This window comes from Rhineura floridana, chromosome 6, assembly GCF_030035675.1.
Source record: "Rhineura floridana isolate rRhiFlo1 chromosome 6, rRhiFlo1.hap2, whole genome shotgun sequence".
NCBI classification, from domain to species: domain Eukaryota; kingdom Metazoa; phylum Chordata; class Lepidosauria; order Squamata; family Rhineuridae; genus Rhineura; species Rhineura floridana.
In genome coordinates, this window is record NC_084485.1 from 30,591,583 (window position 1) to 30,613,496 (window position 21,914).

A 21,914-nucleotide genomic window follows, 5' to 3' on the forward strand; every position below is an offset into this window, starting at 1 on the left:
CAGATCGGCACAAGCACAGTAGACATCCAGTGGGGAACCCAACCCACCTTACACAGAGGTTCTGCAGTTGAGAAATATTTCTATGGTTTATAACAGCGCTCTGAATGATAAACAGGAAGAAGGAACATTGGTCTCTAATGATCTTGCTAATTAATAGGTAAATTGGCTGTCAACTAGACAGCTGTACCTGAGTAAATATACATGAACTGAATGCTTGGCATAATTAAACTACCGTAGTTTCATTTCAAAGACCTTGATTGCACTAAAACAGATGTTTTAAGATACTGAATTGGAGAGGCAGTGTGGTGTATTGTTTACACTGTTGGACTTAGAAAATCCTGGGTTCAAATGTGCTCAGCCATGAAGCTTACCGTGTGACCTTGGGCTAATCATTTCCACTCAGTCTAGCTTACCTAACGTGGTCAATTGCATTTATGATTGCTACGGGTCTCCTTGGGGTTGGAAATGGGTACCTGAGAGGGAGCCTTTTCAGATGTGACATCCAAGATCTGGAACAACCTTCCAAGGGATGTCTCGATCCATTGCTTGCTTTTCAACAGGCTATTCCAGTGAATTCTCATAGAATACCATCTTTAACAGTAAAATGTTTAAATATGCCTGCTCAGAAGTAAGTCCCATTCAGTTCAAAGGGACTTATCTTTGAGTAGACATGGTTAGAATTATTCTGTACATTGTTTTATGCTGCATTGTTTTGTTTAGATAGTTTCTGTGGGTTATTGTTCTTTTTATTGAATATTGTTGATTATTTTTTTATTATAAATCACCTGGATATTTTATAGAAAGGGCCAATATAAACCTCAATACTAAAGAATCAAGAACCTCCACTTTCAGTCTCTAATCAGTCTTAGTTACTGACATGCAGGCATCACTTGGTCAAATTCCTGAATCTGGGGAACTGAACTTATTTTGGTCAGGATGTGAGTGCTCAATGCCTTTCCTCATGACTGTCAGCAACAGAGTAAAATAAGGAAATAGAAATCAAATAATTCTCTGTGTTTCTAAAAACATGCTTAAAGTATACTGGTTGTAGAATTTAGTTTTTCTTCTTGGCACAGAATTAAGGTTATTTTTGAGCAAGGTACTGACAGCCCTGCCTAAGAGCTGCAGCTTTTACAGGGGAGATTTATCTCAGCTTACATTTATTTAACCTGATTCAGAAGCTCCAGCTAGTGCAGAATGCAGCAGCTAGACTGCTTATGGGGACAGACAGCTGGCAGCATGTGACACCTCTGCTAAACATCTGCACGGGCTGCCTATATGCAACTGGGCCAGGTTCAAAGTTGTTGTGATAATATGCAAAGCCCTGAAAACATGTCTTACTAACCTGAATACCTTGTATCCCAGCTCGATCACTGAGATCATCCAGAGGAGCACTGTTACTTTCCCCCCTTGTCACAGAAGCCTGACCTGCCTCGGTTAGAAGTTGAGCATTTAATGTCATTGGTCTCATGCTATGGAATGCTCTTTCGACAGATTTGGCAGGCAGCCTCTCTGTTAACTTTCAGGCAGCCCTTGAAGGTCTTTCTATGCCAACAGGCCTATTTGGTTTAAATGTTTATTAAAGTTAGCCAGTCATTTGAATGACTGTTTTGTATTGTTTTCTATTATGTTTTATTGTATTTGTATATATTGTTCCACAGAGCCTTGGCATTTTACATGAAATAGCGCTATATAATTACTTTTGTATGTAAATATATGAATTCGGGCATGTACCTAGGGGTTCCTGTTTTGCTTTCAGTTTAGTACAAGCGGGGCCTGTAACAAAATGTTGCAACACCGAGTGCTCCTGCTCACTGCGCCGGTCAGTCAGCCACATGGCCATTTGAAGGATATTCCATTCCATTCCCTCTTCCAACAGTTGGTCAGCAATTGTGCACAATCCCAATTGGGCTCTTTGGAGAGAAGGGCCGTCCATCCCCTTTAAGGGTTTCTCCTAATAATTTTATTGTAGACGCATAGGAAGCTGCCTTAAATTGAATCAGACCATTGGTCCATCTAGCTCTGTATTGTCTAAACTAACTGGCAATGGCTCTTCAGGATTTCAGGCAGGAGTCTCTCTGAGCCCTACTGGAGATGCTGGGGATTGAAGCTAGGACCTTCTGCATGCAAATCAGGTGTTCTACCTCCAAGCCATGGCCCTTCTTCCTTCTGTATTTCTGAGCATCTTATGGGAATGTTTGTCCCGTTCGCCCTGTATTCGTGCTTCTTCGAAGTCCATAGCACCTTTGATAATAGCTGACCTCCATTTGGGACATTCATGGGCCAAGACTTCCCAGTTCTTGATGCTCATGTTACATTTTTTTAGATTTGCTTTAAGAACATCTTTAAACCTCTTTTGCTGTCCACCAATATTCCGTTTTTCATCCTTAAGATGGGAGTAAAGTAGCTGCTTTGGAAGACGGTGATTGGGCATTTAAACAACATGGCCAGTCCAGCGAAGTTGATGTTGAAGCATCATTGTTTCAACACTGGTAGTCTTTGCTTCTTCCAAAAGGCTAACATTAACCCATCTGTCTTCCCAAGTAATTTGCAGAATTTTCCAGAGGCAGCGTTGGTGGAATCTTTCAAGAAGTTGGGAGTGGCGTTTATAAATGGTCCATGTTTCACAGGCATACAGTAATGTTGGTTGTACAATGGCTTTGTAAATAAGCATTTTGGTCTCCCTGCGAATATTCCTATCCTCGAACACTCTACGCTTCATTTGGGAGAATGCGGCACTTGCAGAACTCAGACGATGTTGAATTTCAGCATCGATGTCAGCTTTTACAAAGAGATGGCTGCCATGATTGGGGAAGTGATCAACGTTCTCCAGTGTCACACCATTAAGCTGGATTGATGGTGCTACAGAGGGACTAGTTCGTACTTGTTGATGAAGCACTTTGGTTTTTTTAATATTAAGTGACAGCCCATGCTTTCCATATGCTTCCGCGAAGACATTTAGGATAGTTTGAAGGTGCAGAGACTACATTATCATCAGCATATTGAAGTTCTACTAAAGAGGTTGACATTACCTTACTTTTTGCTTTCAGCCTACTGAGATTAAAAAGCTTTCCATCTGTTTGATATATGATTTCCACATCAGTAGGAAGTTTCCCCTCAATAAGGTGTAGAATCATAGCAATGAAGATAACAAATAAGGTAGGATCCAGCAAGGGGTTTGGCTACACAACCTACATCACTCACAGCCTAAACATTGGAAATAGAGGAAATAATGTGCTAGCAGAGCTAGAACACACACACACACACCTGCCCCTAAGCATTTATTTGTCCTCATTACAACTCTTAGCCCAATTCACTTGTTTTATAGATGTTCTGAGGATAGACACATTTGAAAATGTCCTCAGTGCCCATATAATCACCTCTTTGAATCTGCATGAAAAGCCAAAGCTTCTGATTTCAAATGGCTGTAGCAGTAAACCTTTGCAAATGACAATTTAACAGATTTGTACATTTATCCATTAAGTATGTAAGTGGAATGCTCATATCATATTGGAAGAAGGAGGCTCATGGTGAAGCTTAAATTCCTGCATCGTCAGATCTTGCCAATGTAAATGATGGGACTAGATGGGTGTATTTAGCCCAGGGCTCCTGGCTCTGGCTTCAGCTACGGTTGGATCTCCCTGCCTTCTGCCCCATCAGTTCCAATGAGCACTAGCCACTATTGGCATGCTGGCTAGACATGATGGGAGCTGTAATCCAAAACATCTGGACGGCACCAGACTGGAAAAGGATGGTATAGTTTGCATCTCGCAGCAGTGGGAATGGATTTCATGCATGTTAACTGCTTGGGCAACAGAGTGGGGGGTGTTGCTGCCACCACCACACTGCTATTAAAGTGACAGTCCGGGTCTGGATATGGCAACCTTAGTGGTCATAGACAAAGGTAGTGGTCACTTTGAGAATCTCCTTCCTTCTCAATGGTGTTACTAGAACTGGCTACAAGATACAAACATAATTAGGATCAGGGGACAAAGTAAAAAGACAAATTTTAAACTATTTGGTCTGACTTCATTGATGACTGTATATAGCAAAATTGGAAGATCCCAACAGAACACCAGCAAAGTATGTACTTGTATGGAACCAGCAGGACAGGCGCTTCTTCTTTTCAGAGTCTGGATGCACTTGGAGGGCATAATAAGTCATGATTTATCCCCAATGTTTGTGAAGCCGCAAGCAAATAATAACCTCCCCCCTCATTTAATTAATATTTGTTATGATTAATGTATGTATTATGAAAAAAATGTCCTGGAAAATGTTGCTCTAATTGTTTGTAAATATGTATAAATTAAGTTTCCTTTGGTGGCAGAAGGGGGGGGGAAGGATCCAGCCCTGCATTTTGTCATTCTGAACAGCTAAAAACCACCTTTCGTACTTAGAATTAGTTGTGGATTACAAAACAGAAAGCAAAGCATATCCTCCTTTAAAGTTGTGCGTGTATACAAATTGTATGACTATAGCTGTGATAGAACGTGTGTTTTGCACTTCTTCCGGTCTCACCATCTCACAGGGTTGTTGTGAGGGTAATGTGGGGTAGCTGATAGTCACTATGTATACCATCCCGACCTCAGACTGGGATACAAATGTGAAAATTAAATTTAATACGTAATTGACAGTTTGCGGTCCTTTAATGGTGCACACATCTGCAAGCCAAGCCAGGCTGCCTCATCTTCACTGATGTAAGGCCAGCCATTCTGAGCACCTGTCCTGAACGTCATTGCTACCACCCGAGATAAAGCTGGGGATGCAACATAGGGGGGGAAAGGAACTGATGACACAGGAAGAGAAAATAAAGCTGCCAATCCTTCCCTAAAATATCTGATCGGCAATTACTATGAGGCTGCTTGGTGAGTATATATGGGGCTTTCTAATATTCAAAGACATAGAGGGTGAGAAGGCAGAGTATAGGCACATCCTCCCAAGTCTCCTGGGAACTGTAGTTCACCCCTCACAGAGCTACAGTTCTCAGCACTCTTAGCAAACTACAGTTCCCAGGATTCTTTGGGAGAAGCTATGTGCTTTAATTGTATGGTGCTGATATGGCCTATGCCTTCGTGGGTACTGTACAGATAACAGAGATGCTGCAGAAAGTGTTAGAATTTACTGTTACTTAATAGCACAATCCTATACATGTTTACTCATAAATAAGGCCCACTGAGTTCAATGAAGCTTTCTGCCAGGTAAGTGGCTATAGGGTTGCAGTCTAACTTGGCTTAAAAAGAAGGGGTAGGAACCTGTGGCCTTCCCAGATGTGGTTAGACTACAACTCCCATCATCGCTGACAATGGACAATGCTGGTTGGGACTGATGGGAGTTGTAGTCCAAGGACATCAGGAGGGTCACAGATTCCACGGAAGAGGAACACTCTGTCAATGTAAGTTGAGGTAAAATGTGGAGAATGAGGGAAGTTATGCTGAATTTCTCCAAGTTAGTCTTGAGAAAGAAAAATTAGTCAATAGCTTTTCCTCATGTTATGGCCGTGATGGCCCAGAACTGATTTTAAAAAAAGCAGATGCCACCATATGTTATCCCCTGAAATTAATTAGTATATTACAATAACCATATTGGCAGGAGAGGAAAAAAGATCTTATACTTTGAATAGCAAGCGGAATCATAAATAAATGATGGCAGGCTTATGAAGCTTGGCCCCAAAAAAGGATGCCTCTGCTGCAGAATTCATTCTCAGCAAGGTTACATCTGTTAGGCTTCAGAACATCTAAATCACTATGTGAACAAATCATTTTGTGCCAGCCTTCCTTTGCACATAGAGAGCAAATGGCAACGTATGTACTTTAAGGTGCAAAGGAAGGTGCAGGTGCAGATGTGATGTGATGTGATGGCAAACAGATGCGCTTAGTTAATTAAGACCTCTTTTTTAATACTCATTGTGATGTTCTGCTGAGAAAAATAATCTCTGTGCTGTTGAAGTCTGGATTAACAACCATGTTAGGAAGGCTCAAGTCCAGGGACTTCTATGCTGGCCCTCAAATATATACTATTAAATATAAGTGCATTAGGTTGGATCCAGAGAGTAAGGCTCCAGTCCTATACAGACTTACTAGCTGGGAGCAAATCCCATTTACATGATCCCAACAGGGAAGTAAACACATGGGTAGGAGTGAGGGAGGGATGAGCACACTAGCTCCACTCCTGTCTGTTCTCATCGGGGAACCTCTTGGAAAATTAGGGTTACAATATTTACAAGGGGCCTCCAGAGTTCAAAAAAAAGGTCTCCATGGCAGATGATCAACTTCCACAAAATGGAAGGTGATGGATATGGGGGTGGAGGATGGGCAGAGCTAGCAAACCCATCCCCATTTCCCCCTTATGTGTTTCCTTGTCCATTGTAATCCTCCCTGAAGAAAGCTTTAGTAGAATTTAGCTCTCATTGAAACCAACAGGGCTTAAGGCATGGTGACTGAATTGCTCTACCAATGTCAATAGGTCTTAAATTCAACTAACTTAACACTACAGTCCTGTCCATTTTGTGGGAGCAAATTCCATAATTTGTGCTGTCTGTGAATCTGCCAACATTCAGCTTCATCAAATAACCCCAAGTTATGAAAGGGAGAAAAACTCTCTATCCACTTGCTCCGCACCATTCATAATTTTCCCCATCTTTATGATGTCTCCTCTTACATACAGCCCCAAATGTTCTAACCATTCCTCATAGGGAAGTTGCTGCATCCCTTTGATCATTTTGGTTGCCCTTTCCTAAACCTTTTCCAGTTCTACAATATCCTTTTTGAGGTGAGGCAACCAGAAGGGCACACAATATTCCAAGTGTAGTCGCACAATAGATTTGTATAATGGCTATGATACTGGCAATGCCATTCCATTTTTGAAGCATTAGGTATGTTCAGGAGAAACATGGCTAATGCAAAGCTCAACTTTCCCTAAAAGCCATATGCTTCTTAATGAAAGCCTTAGCTCCGACACAGAGCAACATCCATTGGAGGTTTTACAGCCTTAATAATCCAGCAATGCAACAAATGGCGTCTATACCCATATGGAGTCTATGGCCTGGACAGTTACCAAAAAAGCCTCTGTGAAGCTTCTTTTCCCATGCAGATATGCCTCTGGGTAATTTTTTGCTCCTTGTCCATAAGTTAGTGCTGCTAACATCATTAAATATTTATCTAGAATTACAGTTTGCATTTATTACTTTTCAGCTCTAGGCATTAAACTTCCCGAGCCACAAGTTATATATTATTAGTGACTGAGAAACACAGAAGGAAGGTGAATGTTATGAAAATTGGGAAGTGGAAAACTCACCTCTTAGCTGCCTTCTTTCCCAGCATCACCAGCTGTTCACAAGAACAGCACAATGTCCACTGAGAAGTCCTGAAAAATCTAAAGTCATTAACCACAGTGTGCTAGCTTTTCCAGGACCTATTTAACATAATGTCCACAGCAATCAAGATATCTTCTGTTCTAAAGCCCCCATGGCAATCAGTAACTCCCTGGTGGTCAGCATATTTTCTATTATGAGCAGATGACTGTTTAAGGGGAAAGGATCATAACCTGGCCACAGAGCACATGTTTTGCATGCAGAAGATCCTCTTGCTGGCATCTCCAGTTAGAAGGATCAGGTAGCAGGCAATGGGAAGGACCTGCTGCATAAGACAGTGGAGAGCCGCTGCCAGAGTAGACAGTTTGGGGCTACAGTCTATGCAAGTCACAACAATCAGCTGATCATCAGCACTTAGTATCTCCATGTGCAGTGATTTGCAGGTCCTCACAATCAACTGATTGTTGGCACTTGCAAAGTGCTGTTTACAGGACTGTACAGGTGCCATGATCAACTGAGTGTCAGGGCCTGCAAGTCCCCTTTGGCCCAGCTGCATCTTTACTGCCTCACACCTGATCTTGTACATAACTTTACGTGCCAGGCAAGTGGGTATGGCTTGGCCAAAATGGCCTTCCAGGGAAATTCCCCACTGTTAAATAGATAAATATTCTGGCCTGGTACAAGGTAGCTTCTTAAGTGATTTAAAATATTTGCCATTGTAACCTATTGTTTTCTTCCTATAATTGAAATGTGGATTTGGTCTGCATATGCAGCAGAACGAAGCTGTAGAATCCTAAGTGGCAAGTGGCTTATATCATTTCAGGCTGTGGATGTTAGTGCCATTTTTGTTCCATGTGAAATATGTCCTGCCCTCTCCCTAAAAGGGAGAATGGTTCTATATTAGCCCCCATGCTATGCATCTACTTGCAGGGATTTAAAACAACACCAGCATTGGAGAGCATTAAAACTTTGCATCTCCCCACCTGGTGGTACAGTTCATTCTGACTCTACCATCTCATTCCACCATGTTACATGGCTGATATAGATCAAGGTCTGGGATTCATTTACATGCTACAAAGGGCTCTCTCTACACAGTGCAGTCTGTTGGCACCTGGGGATGTAGCTGCATGGAGGTCCATGTCATGCATGAGCCAAGCACAGATATGGTTGCAGTTTTGCAGTGCTGGTAGCTGCAATCATGGCTGCATATATTTTTAGTCACTGGCACTGTGGAAGCTGCAGCTGCATTGCTTAAAGTTGATATTTATATGCAAATTTAGTTCTCCATGTAAATACAGTCCTTGTCACTTTCATTTTGCAGTGCAAGAGCCAGCCATTAGCTAGTTCCCTACAGTTTCAGCCTCAACTCCTACTGCACTATAGGGATTATTGTTTTTGTTATTGTTATTATTAAACAAGAGATGGATTGATTCCCTAAAGGAAGCCACAGACCTGAACTTACAAGATCTGAACAGGGTGGTTTATAACAGATGCTATCGGAGGCTGCTGATTCATAGGGTCGCCATAACTCTAAACTGACTTGAAAGCACATATTATCATTATTATTATTATTATTATTATTATTATTAGTCTACCATACAGGACTGTTATATACACTTAAGAAAAAGCTCCCAGATTTTGAGTATTATGCATATAATTATATTTCTTCTTCTTTCTTTGGGCATCTCCAAGAACAGAGATTGCTTTTACAGCATGCTTCTTTTCTTGACTGCCTTTAAACAAGTAAAACAGAATCTTCAGTTATGGTCCAGAACAGGGGTGGGGAACCTCAGGCCCAGGGGGCAAATGCGGCCCTTCAGGCCTCTCCATCCATCCCCCAGGACGCTCCCATGGCCACACCCCTCTCTCCAGACCACACCCCTCGCTGGCCCTGCTCCATTCCCTCCTCAAGTGCTTTTTGTGTGACTGGAGCGTGTCCTTGGACTGTGGTCATTTGTCTTGCTTGTATGAATGGGCTAATGGGGAGCTGTGTGTGCCTGTAGAAAGTCCTCTTGAATTTTATGTGAGTGGAATGTAGCTTACTGTATCCATGGCTCTGCCCACTAATGCCCCTGCCCCTCACCACCATGTGCCCCCCAGAAGGTTGCCCAAAGGGAATGTGGCTATCAGACTATTATTTATTTATTTATTTATTTATTAAATTTATATACCGCCCGACTAGCGATAGCTCTCTGGGCGGTGAACATAGACTGAAAAGGTTTGCCTCCCCTGATGTAGAACAAAGGTCTTGTTCTTTCCAAGAATTCATATGCTGCCTAAGCTCCAATATAATCACAACAGCAAAAGCAAAAAAAATTTTTTAAGGGGGGAGGAATTTGCAGAATTGCATATAGAGCTACCTCTGATGGTGTTTCACAACACTTAAGAGCCATTAGTACTCTAGATTCATCATCGTTAGAAACTAAGTACAAGGGGACTCTCTCCACCTTCCCTAGGAAGGGAAACCACAATGGCTTTGTGTTAATGATGCTGCAAATGCTGGAATGTTATTAAATGTATGCATAAGAAGATACATCAATAGTGCTCTTGAGGTTTTTTTTTTTAAGTTTCCCAGTAACCCAATTAGAACTTCTATCTCTTTTTTCCCCTTGTTTGTAATACTCACCTAGGATTTCTTCGCTGGTTCTCCACGTAGGTCAAAGAGATCCTGATATTGATTTAGAAAGAGTAACAAAACCAGTAAAAAAGTGTTTCCAAATGAATTAAACTGAAACCTTTTGTTTCATTTCTTAATGGACTGTCTATTGAAAGGTAGGGGAACAAGAGGGATAGCTAATAGTAAACTAATGCTGAGGAAATATGGACTCGACCCATGATCCCTGCCCATATTCAATCTAGCCGACGCACAATTAAAGTGTGTCTTCAAGATCTGTTTGTGGATGCCATTAGGTTATCCAATTTTCCCCAACACTTTTCCCATTTTAAAATTGTCCCACAGGGAAGAGAAATATTTGTCTGAACTAAATGTACCTTTTCTTCACAAGGAATTTACAGCCCTGTGTTTTCAGACAATGAAATCTAATTTCTAGGAAGGGAGATTTAAGGTAATCCAGGGAGTTCAGCGTCTCTGCACCAGTGACCGCCCATAAGTAGAGGACCCCATGCACTATACATTATATTGTAAATTGTATGAAACACCCAGGCAAAAATATTTGGCAAAACTTTTAGTGGTGGTTCCTATCCTCAGTGATATGGATAAGATCAAGTATTTGCTGTCCAGTTTGGATGGGTTTGTAATGTTTAATACAGCTGAATTTGCAGTGAAAGCTGCTCAGTTTAGGTATATATGGCCAGTCTTGGGATTTAATATTTTGTTTCTTGTGTATATTTTATTGTTGTACATTGTATGCTTATGTACAAATAATGCTTATTTGTGCTTTTATTTGGCTACAATCTGTATTTGGTTGCCTTATTAATAAACTTTTCATTAATAAATGTGACTTGAGAGCTCACTCTGGGTGCATGACTGTGAGCCAGTCACTCTCCTTCAGCCAAATCCACCTCACAGGGCTGTTGTGAAGCTAATGTGGCCTAACCACGGCATAGGAGTGGGAAGGGATTGGGTGTAGTCATCCGGGGTCTCAAGAGGTCTTAGACCCCTTACTTTTGTAGGAGTAGGTTCTCAGCAAGGTTCATATGTCTCCAACATCCTATGAGCCAATCAGCATGAAAGGGGATCAAGTTGGCCCCTGAGAAGAGTCTTCTGACATGCTTAGTGGCCTTTCCTGTTGATTGGAGCCAGAGTGAAAGGAGGCGAGTCAGCCACAGAGAAGACTCTTCTCAGTAGATAACACTCTCCCCTTTCATGCCCATTGGCTCCCAGGAACGTCTTGTGGGAGCAAACATTAATCAGGATCTCATTCTAGCCCAGTGGGGGGGGAGGGAAGGATGGGAGATGGTGTAGCTGTGACTATCATGGAAGGACCCTGCACTTCTGAATTTGCCACTACACTGCTGGATGGGATACAAATGTGATCAACAACAACAAGCAGAACATTTAGTTGTTTTCATTATCTTTCCCGTGCATTTGAGATCAATTTTTAGAACAGCAATCCTGGCCGTAAAGACCTTAACGAAGTTCCATCGAGCACTGGAGTACAAACAGGGCAGGACCCAGATGGATTTCCTGAGGCAGAAAGTTCGTCATTCTGAATGGCACCATGGTGAAGACCATTTCAGATGGAGGCAGGATACACAAAAGGTCCTATCCAGCTGATCTAAGTGGACTGGCAGCATCATATGGGAGGAAACGGGCCTTTAAGCATCCCCTGGTCACAAGCTATTTGGCATTGGAATAACCAGCACTTTGAACTGAACCTTGGAAACAGATCAGCAGCACCGAAAGTGATATCAAGAGAGGAGGCATATGCTCCAAAACAACAACCAGACTCCAGTTAATGCTTTAAATTTGGGTGGGAGGCTACATGTGCCTGCAGTAGAATAAAAAGGTGGGGGAAACGCTGAAAAGCAATGATACTGTTCACAATGTTTTCCTTTTGGAAAGGAAAGGGTTTTCCCCTCTGCCCAGTGCCCACCCAATCTCCTCCCCTCCCTGCCCCCAGGTCACTGTTGGACTAGGACCTGGGAGACCAGGGTTCGAATCCCCACACAGCCATGAAGCTCACTGGGTGACCTTGGGCCAGTCACTGCCTCTCAGCCTCAGAGGAAGGCAGTGGTAAACCACCTTTGAATACTGCTTACCATGAAAACCCTATTCGGGATTGACTTGAAGGCAGTCCATTTCCATTTTCAAGACTTCAAGGGGTTCCTGCGCCTTCCCAGGGTTTGGTTTCCTTGGAAGGAAGGTCAGCAGAGACTATGGTGTCTCATAGGATATATGGTACATTCCAATCTGAGCTTAACAGTCCATCAGATCTTGCTCCCCATTGCCCATAGCTTTGGGGGTACAGAGAGCAAACAAGCCTCTCTGTCCCCAGTTCTCAGCTTCTCCCCAGTTAACACAAGCCTGTCCATGGCTCCAGGAAGGAGGGGCCTCCAGTCAGGTGATGGGGGGGAGGGCCTCTCCCCTGAAAGAGTTCCAATAGCTCCCTTTGGATATGCAGACTGACCATTCAATAAGTCCATTAACAAACAGGCTATCTTAACAAAGAAAACTAGCCTGACCAGTAGAGCAGGTTTCTTGCTTGCGTATCCAAACTTCAGACACAAGATTACAGGCTTGAAGGGGACACCAAGAAATAATCTATCTCATCCCTCAATCCCATAACAATATGCATGTGTGACTGAAGCCAGGTCTGCTTTCTCCAGCAAGGGGCACAGTCAATGGAGGCTAGTCCATTAGGGAAAATAGGGCACTGCCCAATCATCCTCATCTAGTCCCCACCTGCCTGCTTTCTTACTTACAAACAGTCCAGGAAGTGGCCCTGGCTACTTCCTCCCCTTCAGTCTCAGTGCTGCCCTTGTACAACTCAGCAAGGAGGAGAATGGGAGAACATTGCAGAGCATTAGTTGGCTCTGCCTGTTGTTAGCTTTGGCTGTGCCTACTGTTGGGCTCCCTGCCTTCCACTCTACTAGTCCAGTCGTCACCAGCTGCTACTGGGCACAGTAGCCACCTCAGCCTAAGCCACAGCACTTCTGGCCACAGCCTCTGTCAGGAATAAAATTCATTCTCCCAAACTGTGTTCATTCCCAAATTGTGAGCCTACCTGTCACACAAAGCTCCTTTAGGAAATTTTACAATCATAATGAAGAATGCCTGATGTGTTACGGTGAATTCTTGTTAATGTGGCATCAGAAAAAAGCAAATTCAGTTCTTATCGATGTAGCTTTTTCATTCTATTCAGATGGGAACAACTGACTGAAGCATGGTTTTTGCAAAAACTCTCTTATATGGATTCTGGCATTTATAAATCTGACAACAGTGGAAATATCGCATAATATTCCCCTTTTCCACCAGCCATTAGGAAATAATGGTATGGTATAAAATACATGATTGAAGTAGGGAAGATTCGGAGCAAAATATTGGGCATTTTTATAGTTTTCATTTCACAAGTACTCAAGTGCTTTACTCTCTAGAACAGAGTCATTTTAGTGAGACTAAAATTGCAAGTAGGTGTATTGGTTCATTAGGGAAGAAATCAAAGGAAATTGTAATGTAATTTGTGGGACCTGGAAGAAAATGTTACAAGGTAGAGTGTTCCTCTGCAGCTTTACAACTGGCCATGCACTCTTTCAAGATACTCGATTTCACCACTACTCAGGGTTTTCCATGCCCCCCTCGAACAGGCAGCCAGCATTCCTTGGCCACTGAACGTGCTGAGTACTCACTGGGATGTTTTAGGGTTCCTCCCCTTAGGGCTTTTTTTCCCAAAGGATTTTTTTTTATTTGCACTTCTGTGTACCTTTGGAGTCCCATGTACCCACACCAAGGCTGGGTTATAATGGTGCAATTTATTTTATTTGTATATTTATTTTATAAAAGTATATATCACTCTCATCAAATATCAAGGAAGTACATAACAACATAAAAACATACAAAAGTACAGAACAATCATTAAAATGACTGGCTATTCAAGAAAGTTTTAAACAACTGCATAGACCTGACAGCATCAAGAGAGTATGCAAGAGAAATCAGGAAGTCAAAACTATGATGCCTGCTGAATCTCTGCTGGAAGAGTATTCCACAGCATGGGACCAGTGACACTAAATCCCCGACTTCTGGCAGAAGCCAGCCAGGCCTCTGCAACACAGGGGACAATTAGCAGTGCTCCTCCAGATGATCAGTGATCAGGCTGGAATATAAGGATTTAGGTGGTCTTAAGGAAGACTGGACCGAAGTTGTTCAGAGCCTGAACCTGGCCCAACAGCACACAGGCAGCCAGTGCACATATTTTAGCAGAGGTGTCACACGCTGTTGGCCATCTGCTCCCATCAGCAGGGTCTTTTTTTTGCCTCCGTCCACTGTCATTTCGCCCACTGCCAGTGTCTGAGTTGCCTCTCCATCAACATGTCTTGCAGTATACAAATATGTATAATAAAATTAATACATTTTATTTCAGTTTTAAAAAATAATTTCATGCCTTTTGGGGAGGCCCTTTCCACAAACTACACCAGGTGCTAGTTTGACTACATAAAGATTGGCATTCAGAGACACTATTAGTGTGTATGTGTCTGTGTGTGCGAGAGAGTGCACCCACCACACCTATACACACATATATAGACAGACACAAACATACAATACCAACTAAAAAGGCACAAAGAAATGAGCAAACTGTTGAGCTCACCAGAATTCTCCATTAGTCTGGATACTAAGCAAAGGAAAAACAAGAAATGTGTCCGGGGGGGGGGGGAGGAGGATACTGGGCACAATGAAAAAGCCCCAGTATGCAGATTGTGATAGTCTTACATCTCAATCCTAATATGCATGTTTACTTGGAAGTAAGACCACTGTAGTCACTGGGCTTTACTCCCAGGTAAGTGTGCACAGAATTGTAGCCTGAGGCATGATCAGGCTGAAGAACTGAAATCTTACGGTTCCAACTTTTTTCTGATTACAATATAGAAAAGATCAGGCTGTGAGCCACACTGAGGAAAATTGCAGTGTTTGCTTTGTAGATCATACATATGTACTCTTGAAAGTGAAGTTAGGTATGAGACCTTTTATTAGTGTATTTTCTGTTGGTGGAAAGACAGTGCAAAAACAGGACTCTTATATAGCATTCTCTAAAACTTTCCCATTGTGAACTTCCACCTTCCCTCACTTTCACTACAGAGGCAAAATGGAAGGATCCACGGTTCCTGTGATTTCCAAAATGATGGGCACTTCACAAATAATTACAATTCTTTGTGGATTTCTATCTTATTTCATGAGACTTGACAGATGCAATATGTGGGATTGTTTGTTTGTTTGTTATGGCATCCATCATCATTTTTCTCATTTGTGTTCCTTCCTGAGGTTGTCAGCTTCTCAACTGTTCTTTGCACTTGAGCTGTTGATAAGGGTTTGATATGTAGGAATTAGGAGGGGGGGGGACTCGTAACACAGAGATAAATGCTATCAATTCCTCAGACTGATCTGCTGTAAGGCACAGCTACGGTGCTTAGATGAACACTGGCAAGCATACTCCTGAGTGTGCCTCACCCAAAACCATCCTGTGAAACTGAATGTCAGTAGGGAGAGTGTCAGGAGTCATTGCTGGGAACATTGTCATGCCCACATCCTGGTAAAGACTCCATGGCCAATTAGATAAATTTATGAATAAGGCTTCCAGTGGCTACTGGCCATGATGGCTATCTTCTGCCACCACTGTTAGCAGGATGCCTCTGAATACCAGTTGCTGGGAATCACAAGTGGGGAGAGCGCTCTTGCGCTTAGATCTTGCTTTTGGGCATCCCACAGGCATGTGATTGGCCACTGTGAGAACAGGATGCCAAACTACATAGGCCTTTGCCTGATCCAGCAGGCTCTAGTTATGTTCTTACAACTCACCACCAAAGAGCCAGAACTCGCACGCATGCTTCTGAGATGGGGTGAGAGCCTCTAGATAAGGGCAACGGTGCTTTGTAGGAATATAGGAAACTCCCTTATCAGGAGTCAGACCTTGCATTGCCACAATGACAGGCAGCAGCTCTCCAGCCTTTTAGACAGGCGTTTCTCTCAGCCGTACCGGGAGAGGTAAGGGACTGAACCGGGCACCTTCTGCATCCTTAAGCAGCTACTCTGCTACTGACACTTTCCCCAGCGTTTTCATTTCTTTAGTGAGACGTTCTGGCAAGCCAGCCTGCCAGGAACTGATGCCTTCTTTTCTGGGAACTCCGCATTTATGTATTCAACGTCCAAGACAGGCCTAACCTTTCACAACCCACGTTCATAGCTGCAGCCAGGTAACCAGATCCGATGATTCCTCCGGCTCGACTCTCTTTGACAGGCAAAGGATCTCAGGCAGAGATAGTCCCCATCATTTGTTACCTGATCCCTTTAAAGGGAGATGTCAGGAATCGAACCTGGGGCTAAAGTGGATAGGCTCCTACTGAGCGATGGGCGCTCACCAGAATTTGGAAGCTGCCTTATACTGAATCAGACCATTGGTCTATCTAGCTCCGTATTGGCTACGCCGAGTGGCAGCGGCTCTCCCGGGTTTCAGGCAAGGAGCTACCCCAGCCCTGCTTGGAGATACCACGGGCTGAACCTGGGACCTTCTGCATGCCAAGCCTATACTCTACCCCTGGGCTATGTCCCGTTCCCGAGTGCATCAGGATGTCCAGGGAGACAAAACAGGCCCTCGGTCTCCTTCTGAAAACAGTTGCTCTGCCTTTTCCCTTTATCTTTATCCATTCCGTGGGCGCACCAAGACAGGTGGATTTCTCTCCCCGCCCCTTTGCCTGCCTTGCAGCAGGGAGAGCAAAGCGTTAACCCTGCCTGTTAACGCTGCATCCGGACTCCAGGTGGCGCTCTTTTCTCCTCCTCCTCCTCCTCGTCTTTCTTCTGCTCCAACTTCTAATCCGCTGTAACCAAAACTCCGGGACAGAATTGCAAGGGAAAGCCGGAGGCTCAGACTGGACTTGTTGATCTCTATTCAGAAGAAGCGAGCGAACGAACGAGGGGAGGGCGGTTAGTGGTATCCTGGCATTGTCCTCCAATTGGGCCCGGACCCCATTTTTGGTGTCGGCGGATCTGAAGGTGGGGCTTGGAGAATACGAAAAGAAAGCTCGACAAGGAGGGCCTTGGAGAAGCTTGTTGCAAATCCAGGGAAATAAAATCCCGGCACGATCGGCAGTTTGTAGGCTTTTTTTTGGGGGGGGGGGGAACCGCTTTGCTCCTCTCGGTCTCCCCATCCGGCTGTTTTGACCATCCTGGGATTTCGTTCCTGGTGGGTTTTTCTTTCTCACACAGTCTCTCTTCCCCCCCCCTCGAAAGGATGCCTGCGACGCCTGCCTGCTGAGCTCGCCTGAAGCAGGATGTAGCGAGCTAGCCAGCCGAAGCCCTCGCCTCCCCCGAAATCCCACGCCGCGTCGTTTCCCTGGGATCGTGGCGACAGAAGTAAGTGGCGGAGCTGGGGGAGGGGCGGGCACGGAGGAAGAGGGGTGGGGTGAGGTGAGGTGGGTTGGGAGCAAGCCCAAGACCGCTGGGCAGAGTTCGTAGTTCGTATCAGGCGGGAGCAGCAGCTGGCTGTGTGTGTGCGTATGTGAATACGCAGGCTTGATTCGGGAAGCGGGCGGCGGGCTGGCTGGGTAGCTGTCCCGGGCTCCTGCTTTCCAAATCGAGGATTTGAGCCCCCTGGGATCTGACCTTTTCTCTCCCTGAAATCTTTGTTGGACTGTAGTCAGGCGAAGGCAGAAAGAGGGAAAGAACCGTTATTTGCTGAGGTTTGTTCTCATGCCATCTTGTGTGAGCAACAGCACTGCTAGGCAGTTCTTTCTGTTGGCTTAATATTATTATTATTATTTGACTGTTGTTGTGACGATTCCTATTCCTTATTATTTGGTGGAGGGGGGAAATAAATGGAGAATATGAAAATTCTTTAATACCTCCCCCCAACAATCTTTTATTTAAAAAAAGAAAGAGCTTGGAACTAAATGCTGCGATTGTACTCATTTAGGTTATAAACCCATATTCTCTGTCTTTCCACGATCTCCATCAACAGAGGACACGCACTGTCATTGGTGTAGCCTTTCTTTCTTATAGACTTAAACCCTACAATTTCACTAGAGGCATTTACACTATCGCACACTCCCTTTATTTCAAACACACCACTGATATAGTCTCTAGCTAGCCTTAAACTAGACTTAGATTTTGCTCCTCCAAGTATAGTACTTAAATGAATTGAAATAGATCTGGCTCTCCCCTGTTCATTAGAGATCTTCATAAGATGAGAGTTATGACCGGTCTGTTCCCTCCTTCCACAAAACCCTTATTTATGTAATTTATTCCAGCATGAGACCATTGTAAGCCCGCTAACCCATTCACAGACCACCCTTTGTAAGTGGTCATTTAACAACCCAAGGGACCATTCTTTGGCAGATGTGCTGTTTCAGAGCTTAGTGAAGAAATTTCCATTTATACGGCTTGTTTCACCCATAGCCAAAGTATACAGGAATATTAGGCTGTGAATGTCATTTAACTTTGCTCCCTGCTAGACTTTTGTCATGTAGAAGAAGGGTCCTGAATTCCACAGCAGGATGCTAAGGAGGTGTCAGTCTGTTCCCTTGATGTCTTTGAGTTAAATTTATAACAGGTGTAGATTAGAAGCACACATGAGGAGGCTGGATTGCAAGCATTCATATTTCTGGATGGCTAAGAAATGATAAAGCATCCCCTCTGCCTTCTCTTTTAAAGTTCATAGTTCAGCTCTTTGCAGAAGGGAGAAAGCCAGAGAAATGAGCTGAAAGGCAAATATAAGAACAAATAAAGCCAGTGGATAAAAATTACACGCTGCCATTCCTGTCTTAAAAGTCATTTACTTGGAAGTGCCATTGGTTTCAGATGAATGAATTTCAAAACATTGGGTTCCTAGGGATCCCAGTCTTAATTATGGTGTGTGTGTGTGAAAATGCATATGAAAGTTGATGTGTAGAGTTTATTGTAATAAACATGAGTTTATTGTCATGTTTCCTCCTTGTAGCTTCCCTCATATACAACACCATGGGTAGCATGTCTTAAGAGAAGAATGTATATGAAAGGTTCATGTTTGGATCACAAAATGTGCCTTTTGGTGGATGTGTATCTTATTTCTCCATTTATGTCTCTGGGGTTCACGTAGGACTGAAACCATCTCAGCACAAGAGAAGATCAACTGCCTTAACTTGGGCGAGGGAGGGTTGAACACATCAAACTTGCCACCTACCCTCTTTCCAAAATCCACAGCTTATTCCTGTAGTACACAGTATTTCATTTATTAGAAATTCTCTCCACACCCTAACTAGGACGTCTGGCTCTGTGTCTGTATGTGTGAGAAAGCAAAGAGGGAAATGGAAAGCAGAGAAAGGAAGTGGGGAGAGACGAGGCTTGTAGTGACAAACTTTACATACATTGCCTTAAAAAAACCACAAGTCTTTTCCTTAAATAACCAAGTAGTTTGGTTTTTGTTTGGATCACAATATGTGACCACTTGCCCATAACACAAACCAAGCTGTTCAGAGGTATCAGTTTGGAAAAAGAAAATGCCCACAAATCTAAGTAAAAGTTCAGATGAAAAGGAGGGTGGGTAGTGATGAGGACAATCTAGAATACATATTATTTCAAGGGGAGCAAAATAAATTATAATGGAAGCTGCCACCATGAGCTGCCATTTGGGGTTCTTAGGGTCATCCAGATGCCCCTGCAAACCGGTGGGCAATTAGATAATTTTAGGCTCTGTCCTTCATGGTCCTATTGGCGGGGGCTGGAGCTCTTTAGATGCAAATGTGTATTACTTCACTTCAAACACGTGGTAAGCCAGCCCTGATGCACATTCTCATTTTTCTGAGTGGGGCCTTGCATTTCTGCCCTAAAGTCCTTCCCTGACAGCCCCACTGCCACAAACCCATGGCACAGTGATTTACCCAGGGGCTGGAAAGCCACATGCATTAGGAAATCAGCTTCAGCACTTTAGGGTGTGGACAGCGCACAAGGTTCCCTTCCATTATAATGAGTTCTTGCCATGTATGGATCAGGCAAAGACTGCACTGTCTTGCTAGCCCATTGGCAAAAAAAAGCTAGCAGGATCGCCTCCCCAACCCTTCCTTCAGCTCACCACTCCTAAAACTCTCTGTTCAGTTTCAGCACCATTAAACTGAACAGCGACCAGTGCTCTTGCAGCCAGCCTGCTGTCCCTGCTGCTCCTTAGAGCAGACTAACAGAGCTGTTTGTACAGCTGCCTGATTCATTGATCAAGCAGGCAGTCCACAAACAAACAAAGAGGCTCTCATTTGATCCTCAGAAGTCACCAGTAGCGCTATGGGTTCTTTTCCTTGCAGGCATGGAGGAGAAGGAGAACAGATGAAGAGATCCTGCTCAGAAGCGTGAGTGCCCTGGAAGGTTTCATCAACCTCTTGCAGCCTTATAGGGACAAGCAATGCCTGCGGGAATGAATAAGCATGGATCTCGATCGACTACCTCTTTGCCTCCAGATCCCATGGAGATTGTCAGGAGCAAGGCCTGCTCCAGAAGGGTCAAGCTTAACGTGGGAGGCTTGGCCCATGAGGTTTTATGGAGAACCTTGGACAGGTTGCCACGAACAAGGTTGGGTAAGCTTAGAGACTGCAACACCCATGAATCCCTTATGGATATATGTGATGACTATAACTTAGAGGAGAATGAGTATTTCTTTGATAGGCACCCAGGGGCATTTACTTCTATCTTGAACTTTTACCGCACGGGCAAGCTGCACATGATGGAGGAGATGTGTGCCTTGTCCTTCAGCCAAGAACTGGACTATTGGGGGATTGATGAGATCTATCTGGAGTCCTGTTGCCAGGCAAGGTACCACCAGAAAAAGGAACAGATGAATGAAGAGCTCAAGAGGGAAGCGGAAACAATGCGAGAGAGGGAAGGAGAGGAGTTTGATAACACCTGCTGCGCCGAGAAGAGGAAAAAACTCTGGGACCTTCTGGAGAAGCCCAATTCTTCTGTAGCGGCCAAGGTAATAGCAAAGCCACATGTTCTTTATCTGTCATGGGCACTGGTCAGAGTAATGGTTGGGAAATACAGTGCTTTGAGCTTTTTCTTGTACTTTCCTGGTTATGGCCGCAGCATCAAAAGAGATTGCAACAACCCAGTGACTATTCTGTTGTTATTTTATGTTATGGAATTATGTTTTGGTGTTTTTTTGAAGAGAGAGGATTTGGGGATGTGAAAGAGATATGGAGCTGTCATTCTGTGCTCCCTGCATTTTCATTGACACAAAAGTAGATAATATTATGTGGGGGACCAAAGCTCTTGATGGAAAGTTAAAAGGACTATGTACCCTATGAATAGTACAGATTATGTCAACACCCCACATAACCAAAGCCAGATGTGTAAAATATTCATAAATTCTGGTTGGTTGGATTGAAGCTTTGCCAAATCTCCTGAAAAGGTTTTGGGGTTAGTATTCCAAGAAGAATGCATTTTGTTGTGAGTGCAATATCGCAGCTTTCAATTCATGTCCTAAATGTTCATTTTGCTTTAACTGGTATATACTGGGAAAGTATTATCTTTACCTATTGAATTGTTGCTTTGGTAGCCGCTAAATTCACCATATTGGTATACCACTCCCATTATGCAAACTCCAGTTATTTGAACAACTTCAAATTTATGGAGTGTGTTACTCCTCCCAGTCTCCTACCCTTGGACAGCGGTGGTTTCCTAACATATGTGCCAACTGTTACATTTTCTGAAGACAGTAAGCTAGCTGTTATGTTTATAGATCAGTGTTATTTCCCCACCATCACCATTTTAGTCATTTCTAGCTTCAAGCATTTTTGGCAGATCTGAAAACCTTGTTTTTCCTTTAAGCAGAATCCACAATCAGCCTTCTCTAACCACCAGTGGCGGCTGGTGTCTCCATGTCAGTGGGGCAGTGGAATCTGCTCTGGGTTTTAGTCTGAACTTTCAAGGAGCTGTCCAATATGTTGAATATCTTGACAGGTCAGACTAAAACCCAAA

At 43.6% G+C, this 21,914-nt stretch overlaps 1 protein-coding gene across 1 annotated transcript in view; it reads left to right on the top strand.

Moving 5' to 3' along the window:
* Nucleotides 1-17,278: 17,278 nt before the first annotated feature.
* The window catches only part of KCNB1 (potassium voltage-gated channel subfamily B member 1), a 260,306-nt gene continuing 255,670 nt past the window's right edge, over nt 17,279-21,914 (top strand). Inside the window, exons 1-2 of the mRNA XM_061631343.1 lie at nt 17,279-17,330; nt 20,246-20,910. Of these exons, the coding sequence (XP_061487327.1) occupies nt 20,344-20,910 (567 nt within the window). The 5' untranslated portion in view covers nt 17,279-17,330; nt 20,246-20,343. The remainder of the gene's footprint in view (nt 17,331-20,245; nt 20,911-21,914) is intronic.